Source organism: Rutidosis leptorrhynchoides, chromosome 10 (assembly GCF_046630445.1).
Source record: "Rutidosis leptorrhynchoides isolate AG116_Rl617_1_P2 chromosome 10, CSIRO_AGI_Rlap_v1, whole genome shotgun sequence".
NCBI lineage: Eukaryota > Viridiplantae > Streptophyta > Magnoliopsida > Asterales > Asteraceae > Rutidosis > Rutidosis leptorrhynchoides.
In genome coordinates, this window is record NC_092342.1 from 342,909,177 (window position 1) to 342,917,934 (window position 8,758).

General features: G+C 32.0%; 1 protein-coding gene across 1 annotated transcript; it reads right to left on the reverse strand.

Moving 5' to 3' along the window:
• Positions 1-233: 233 nt before the first annotated feature.
• LOC139871432 (protein FAR1-RELATED SEQUENCE 5-like) lies at positions 234-2,805 on the reverse strand. The gene is made up of 5 exons (XM_071859145.1): positions 2,742-2,805; positions 1,370-1,829; positions 1,023-1,244; positions 672-930; positions 234-554 (listed from the first exon to the last, which is right to left on the reverse strand). Exons 1-5 carry the CDS (start codon positions 2,803-2,805, stop codon positions 234-236), a joined length of 1,326 nt encoding a protein of 441 aa, XP_071715246.1.
• Between the last annotated feature and the right edge of the window lie 5,953 nt (positions 2,806-8,758).

Sequence of the window (8,758 nt, forward strand, 5' to 3'; positions counted from 1 at the left end):
CCAATTTCTCTTTAACAACAAATATTTCCGTGTATTCCTCTTTGTCCATTTTATCCAACGAACATTTATACAAAGCTGCAACAATCTCTTGTTGAATAATCAGAAAAATTGTATTCGTGTATACCTTCGATGCATGTTTTTCAATTCATAGCAACGTTAATAATTTTGGGTTTTTCTTGATTGTCTGTACATCCAAAGATTCTTGTTTTGACCTCTGTTTTAACATGGCAGATTCAAAGCCGTCCATAAAAGTCAACAGATTTGATGCAGATCTTGTAAAGTGTGAAAAAAGCATTTTCACTCTCTGATCTTGAAGTAGTTCGCATCAAACCAAACATTTCAGTTTTGATGAAATATGCTGGTATCCAACTTGATCTAATATCAAACATATATTTGAACCAACTGTCATTCTTCAATGAAAAATCGTCCATCAACTTTTCCCATTTTTCCTCAAAAACAGTTCGTTCTATGTACATATTCCACACAATTTTATCAAATCTCTTCTTGAAGTCTTTTTCTTGTTTGTCTTCAATATTAGGATTTGCTTCTTGAATCTGTAATCACATTTGATTGGTTAATAATTCATATTAAGCAAATTATGTATATGTATCATTAACCATTTCAATCGCATATGATTAGTTACATGTAGTCTTCAATAACAAAACTCATACATTTGATGGCACCTTCTGCATAATGTGCCACATGCATAGTCTATGCTTTGCCGTCTTAAAAACCTTTTTTATCGCTATCGCCATTGATTTGTCCTGATCTGTCACAATCATGTTTGGCTCTTTCCCGAATGTCTTCATGAAGCAATTAAGTAGCCATTTGTAACTCTCGGCTGTTTCATCCCTGATCATTGCCGCAGCAACAGTGACACACCTATGGTGGTTATCTATTCCAGTAAATGGTACAAACTTGAGGTTGTACCTGTTAACAAAAAGACAATGTTAGAAACTCAGATAAGCCAAACAACCTCTCAATCACATGTGATTGGAAGCGGTAAAAACCAGGTATCATACCTGTTAGTTCTATATGTTGCATCAAATGAGATAACATCACTAAACTCATTGTAGTTGCACTTTGCAACTTCATCCGCCCAGAAAATGGAATGTAATTGACTTTTTTCAAGCTTGTACTCAAATGAAAAATCAGGAACATATTTTTTCCTTTCTTCCATTTTGTTAACGAGCATTTGAGAATTAGTTGCATTGATAAACACATTCAAATCTCGTTTCCAGTTTCTGAAGTCAATTACAGTTCCATGAACATTTTTTCAGACCCTTTCATATTGCTGTAAACTTCGTATGCCTTTGTTGGACCAATATTTGATATCGTCGAATGGTATACAAACAACTTCTCCGCATACCTCATTTTTCTTTCCTTTTTACTTAAATGTCTGTATTCTATCGGTAGCAACTCATGATTATGTTGTTCTTCAAAGTCAGCAAGAATGAAAGTATCTGTTTCATACACCCGGTTGAATCTAACTTTAGCCCTACATCCTGTGCATTCCATGTTGCTTTTCCGAATTGGCTTTTTAGTTTCCTGTAATGTGTCAAAGTAGACTTCCTTTGGTGTGCCAGCCTTGTTGCATAAGTAATATTTTTGTTTGACTAATCCAGATTTTGCAGTTTTTTGTCCAGCCTTTCTTATGTCAAAACATGCATGATATGCATATAACCTATACATCTCTTCACATTGATCAAGTGTTCCATAATTATGACCAATTACCGGTAAGAAATGTTTGTCAACAATTGGTGTATAATACAATGATCCTCCTGGTGTTTCGTTTTTACGTGTTGCAGTTGCTTTTGGTGAATTATAATCTGTGGAAAACAAATTACAATGTTAATTGAATGTTTAACTGAAATAAGAGACAATATACATATCACATAATGTATTATCATATAACTCAATCACATGTGATTCAATAAGTAAAAATTTACAACAATTCAATTTTCAACTTCATCTTCATTGTATTCATCAGTAATCACTTTAAATCCCAGTAATGTATTATCATAAAACACTCACATGTGATTTTACAAGAAATTACATGTGATTTTACACAAGACATTACTTAAAGTCACAAAACACTAATTCATTAAAAGCTAATCACATGTGATTGAATGAGTAAAAATTTACAACAATTCGATTTTCAACTTCATCTTCATTATATTCATCAGTAATCACTTTAAATCCCAGTAATGTATTATCATAAAACACTCACATGTGATTTTACAAGAAATTACATGTGATTTTACACAAGACATTACTTAAAGTCACAAAACACTAATTCATTAAAAGCTAATCACATGTGATTGAATGAGTAAAAATTTACAACAATTCGATTTTTATCTTCATCTTCATTGTATTCATCAGTAATCACTTTTAAATCCCAATAATGTATTATCATAAAATACTCACATGTGATTTTTATAAGAAATTACACGTGATTTTACACAAGACATTACTTAAAGTCACAAAACACTAATTCATTAAAAGCTAATCACATGTGATTGAATGAGTAAAAATTTACAACAATTCGATTTTTATCTTCATCTTCATTGTATTCATCAGTAATCACTTTTAAATCCCAGTAATGTATTATCATAAAACACTCGCATGTGATTTTTACAAGAAATTACATGTGATTTTACACAAGACATTACTTAAAGTCACAAAACACTAATTCATTAAAAGCTAATCACATGTGATTGAAGACGAAACGATATACATACCTTCATCATTCTGGATTTCATTGATGTATTCATCACTGATATCGTATTCCCTCTCTGATTCCATTGCTTAAATTGAAGGTGTATATGAATTGATTGATCAATGAATTCGTATGTTAAGCAATTCGGAGTGAACGAGTGATTATGAATCTAAGTTAATGACGGTTAGGTAATCGTATAATCAAGCAATATTAATCAGAGTTAATCACGGAATCGGACTGATTGTTCGCCGGATAATCGTCAATTGCCATCGCCAGGATCTTTTAGGGTTTTTGAAGTTTTTCGTTCGAGCAGTGATTTGTTTCGTAAGTAGGATTTCTATTTTTTGTAAAATGACCAGAATACCCTCCCTGTATTAATTGGTGCTTTAATCTGGATCATTGATCAAAAGTGATCCAAGGGCTGAGAAACGTCCCTTGGATTTCAACCTTTTTAATGGTTTCTTTGGAATACAACTCGTTTAGTTTTTATCTAACTTTAAAGAATTATTATTTTAAGTTAATGTACTAATTGGTTATAGAAAATGCTTTGATATTTTCATCAATTTTTTCAATAATTCATTGAATTTGTGCATTACAAGCTTGTATTATGTAAATAAAATATTACCCGGTTGGTCCCTCATTTTGTCAAATATTGCACGTTTGTCACTGACGTTTATTTTTGACGTGGTTGTTCACCCAACTGCACTTTGGTTCTTGGTTGGTCCCGAAGACGTTTGTCTCATTCCGTTAAGTGATATTATGTGCGTAGCATGTGAGGGTATTTTTGTTCTTTTATCATCTTCTTTCTCTTTAAATTCATCCTTTTACCTTAATCTTCAATCTTCATCTTCAACATCTTTAAATCAAACCAAAAATTTTCTTAAATATCTTCAAAAATTGATTCTTATTCACTTTTAGCGCGCTTTTGAATTAACAAAAATCACAAATTTATTTCATTAAAACCATCAAACTAACACAACCTATATGAAGATAGTGATGCCAATGGATACCCGATCCAGTGATTATCCACCAATTATTCGTAGATATGGACGATCTAAATGGATATGGATACGGATATGAATGAACTCGAATGGATATGGATATAGATATGGATGAAAAGTATGGACGATCTAAATGGATATGGATACGGATATGAATGAACTCGAATGGATATGGATATAGATATGGATGAAAAGTTTCATCCATGGATGAACCCGCTTTCACCCGAAATAACTAAATATATAAATTTATCACTCGAATTAATATCATTTATGTAGTGATATTTCATTAATTATATTCATCTTTCTTAATATTTTCTCTAAAAATATAAATTTTTTCTTATGTTTTGTTTTGTTTAAAACATTAAATGAATTTATTATACTTTGGTGGTTTAAAGGTGATTCCATGTAACTAAAAATTAAGTAACTTGCAGGTAATCGATATCTTTACAAGTTTAATAGGTCATTTGTTGACTATTTGCTATATAAATTAGTAAAAATGTGACTTTCGATCGCATAAACTATTAAGAAATATTACTTTTTGATCGTATTTGTTAAAAATAAAATAAAATTAGATGGATATGGATGATTATCTATTAATCCGTTTCACCCGACGGATATGGATATGAATGGATGAAATTTTTATAAATGGATACGGATATGGATACGGCCTCACCCGATACATATCCGATCCATTGCCATCCCTAATAATGAACACACTAATTTCTCCAACTTCAAGCAAAGCTTCTCGTATGTAGACAAGTTGCATTCTAATATCTTTATGACACTCAACGTGACTTTCGTAATGAGTTTGAGACAATAGATTAAGAGTCAAATCTTTAAAAGTATCTTTCAAAATTTTCCAGCGATTAATAGAATTATGAAAAATAGTATATATACGTTGGATCTCTCCAAAAAAGTTCTTTCCTTTAACACGACTGTTATCAATATCACATGATGTAAGTTTAAATGAATGACAACCACAAGGAGTGTAAAATGCTGTAGGATTCTCCCTTAAAATCTCGTTTGCACTCTTTGATGTATCCTTTCATGTTTACACCATTGTCATAACATTGACTACGCAGATCATTTGCATCAAAACCAATTCACTTTTAACTCCTCAAGTGTAATTTCAAATACACCTTTCCAGTGGTGTCATTAACACTCAAAAACCCCAAAAAAAAAGACTCCTCAACACTAACATAATTAGATGGGAACTTTACATACCTCACTATCACGCTCATTTATTCTTAATTACTTGAATCGGAAATACAATCAAGTATGATTACATAATACTTTGTGGTCTTTACCTCGTTTATTATTTGTTTTTAGTTTCTTCACCTAGCATATGAATTAACTTGTTTTGGATCTTGTGCCCAGGATAATGCATATGAAGCTCATCATTAGCGATTAGTCGCACATGCTCTGATATCAAATGTAGGATCCAATATCTATGAATATCTTGAAGGTAAAGATAAATGTATGAAGATATGAAGAACAAGTATGAATATTGGCAGATGGAGGCAAATTGTTTAAAGGGACGAATTTGTTGATGATTTTAGTGTCATCCAACGTACATTTTAGTTAGTTGCGATTTACTTGAATGCAAGTGTTAGCTAGCTATACTTAACAACGGGGTTCGGAGAGTGTGGAGTACACGCCCGGAAGAGTTGGCTACTAACTGTCGCGCAAAATACGGGATCCAAGGTGCAGCGCCCCTCGCGGGGTTCGGGCAGCGCCCCGAAACCCCAACCGAAATTGCACTATTCGTTACCAATGAAAAAGTGCATTCCAATAGTTATACCTTTTCGGTATAACAGTTTTTCCCTCCAAATCAAAGGGATACACCCTTTCATTTTATAATTGTTTTCTATAACAGATTAATGAACATTCATTGGTTTCATTCTACATTCACGAAAAATGAACAGAAAACACACACATCTCTCAGATAATTTGATCAGTGATTTCGTTGCCAAAAACACTGATTGCGTTCTTTTCTTATCCCTGTAAAGATTTCGTGCAACCGAGTCAATCGCTGGGTCAAAATACTTTATAGAGAAAGTGAACACATGATTCAAGAACGAATCCAGACTGTAAAGATTGCGTTCTTTTCTTGTAATATGATTTGAGCCTCTGAAAACTTAGGCCACAATCATTTGACCAGATTACTCACCCGTTGGAACGACATTGGTTATTTTGCTTAAGTTTTGACTTGCTTGATGTAAAGTGGGAGCTTAATATCCTAGGTATTAAGTTAATTATATAGATATATTCATCCATCAGGTTTATCTATTAACAAATTTTTTTTATGTTGTGTAGTTAATTTTCTGAATAATTGAATATATTCTGTGCATACATAGATTTATTGATCCGAGAGCTGAATTTCTTTTTTTTTAAAAGCAAACGAATTTTATTATTATTAATGAATGGATACAAATATACAATGGAATCCATGATTACTAATGGAAACCAAGAAGACAAAAAAACTTTTTTCTCTCTCTAAGTGCCTAACGGCACTTAAGCCGGAATATTCAAACTTCCGCAACCGTCATCGTCCTTTCCGGCCAAACATCATCAACCGTTGAATCTCCAATTATGAACACATATCGTCACTTTAAACCATCATTTCCAAACTCAATTCCAATCAAATCGGTACTTGTGAATCAATTCTCCAAAATTCAACAAAAACACAAGATTTATGGTTCGATATAAGATTTTGGTTGGAAACAGGGAAGGTCTTACATGTTCATTAAGTTTTTGAATATTGAAGCTGCAACTAAAGCCATCGAAGCCATAAACAAAGCCAAGGTTTTTGGCCGATTCCTCTCAGTTGGATTCGCTAAAACTGATTTGAATAACGGCGAGTCAAATCAGTATAAAGTCCCTGTTAATTCTAGCAACAAAAAACAGAAAATCACCCAAACCGTCGAACAAGACGTTCAAACTCGGATGAATTTAGCAGCCATGTTGGTCGATAAGCACCCAATTAATTCAGAGAAATTGTTCATGCTGCTAAAAACAAGAGAAGCATCTATTAATTCAATCATAACATGGGGTAATATGATGTTATCGTCGAATGTAAAGACCCAGATAGTTTCAAAAGAGTTAATTCTGGCCCGACCCTTAGTAATCTCGAATTTCTTAAAGTTCAGCCAATGTATAACACCCCGGATTTTTTTTTAAAAACAGCAGAAGACCATTTTAACAAATACATAATATAAACATGTATATATATACAATCCACTTAATGATAAACACGTTAATAAATAAATGACCGGGTGTTATATTAAAACGTAAATACAACTTTAATAGAAAAGATGTGACATCAGAGTTCCGACTATTCAAACATATCTCCCAACAATCCGTCTCCCTGGAATATATCAAGTAAGCAACAGTCAACTTGCAGGGAAGAGGAGGGGGTTAGCACGAAGCTAAGTGAGTGCAACTAACTACAAGTAATAGTATACAGGAACCGTCATACAAACCATGTCACAAAATCTAACACATAAACATCAACCTAGTGCCGTCTATAGAGACTCTGGCGGCTCGGCCAAACCATTAACCACCAGTTGATCGGATTGGGGCTTACCAGAAGTTCCTCCACCACCGTGTGTATATATAATACACACTCGACGAACGCGTCATTCACATATATATACACCTCGATTGTCTAGGCTACCACATGAGAAACCCAACCCGCAGGTTGATCTCTCCTACCGAGGCTACCACACAATAGGGACGCACTGGGCTCCAGCAGACAAGTATCAACTAACATGCAGTCATCACAACATACTAACTAACTGTATCAGTAAGTGTGACGATCGCTGTAACGACCCGGAAATTTCCGACCAAATTTAAACCTTAATCTCTATAGGTTTCCGACACGATAAGCAAAAACCTTAATGTTAAGTCTAGAAAGTTTGAAAACTATATTCGGATAATCAGTTACCCTTTGACCATGCCCGACGATTCACGAACCTTTGTGTGTAAATAAAATGTATATATATATAAGGATTTTATACATATGTAATATTATATAAAGGGATCAATAAATTATATAAGAAATAGATACAATATTATAAATGGTAACACTACATGTAATTATAAATTAAAGAAAGATTGATATATTAATATTATTACATTTAATATTAATATTGATAACATTATTATATAAAGTATATATATACACATATGAAAATTTGATAAGTATAATTTGTTATATTATTATGATGATTAATATTATTAATTTTAGTATCATTCATAATATCAATTTCTATTAGCATTATTAAAAAAAAAAATCAGTGTTAGATATAATATTATTAATAGCTAATATATAAATATATATATGTGAAAAATTTTTTTTATATATATAACTTGATATAGTATTATTATAATCAGTATTATTATTATTATTGATATTGCTATAAATATATAGTAATTATTATCATTATCCCTAATAAAAATTATTACTACTTATTATAAATAGTAATATATCAATATTTTTATTATTTTTATTAATATCAATAGTAATATTAAGATATTTATTTATTAATAATTAATATTAAATATTACTTATAAAATAAATATATAAATACGCGTAAAGGGGATCAGGTCTCCATCTGTTTTTTTTTCTTGTGTCCTCCTTATTCTCGTGATAGTTTGTCCCCCATGATTTTATCTTCTTCACTAACCAGACAGCAATCCAAGCCTTATATCTCATACGTCTATAATAAATCAGACATATCAGGTTTTTCAAGATTAAACAGAATGATCTTATTTTCATATTTTCTTTTTCTTTCTGTCCTTCTGTCCCAACGAGACTCCTGCTATCCCACTCTATTGCTAAAAACACGAACTCGATTGTAATTCAAAAACTATAAACGCAGGGTTGTTAGGAACCTTGTATTCGAACTCTATGCAAATTTTTTTATTTCAATTCGTTTTATCAATCAAGAAATTCGAGATCGAAGTTTTAATTTTAAAAAGTCACCCGGTGAGTTCTTCGCAAAATTCGAATCCATTTGTATGTTTTGTGTTAAAT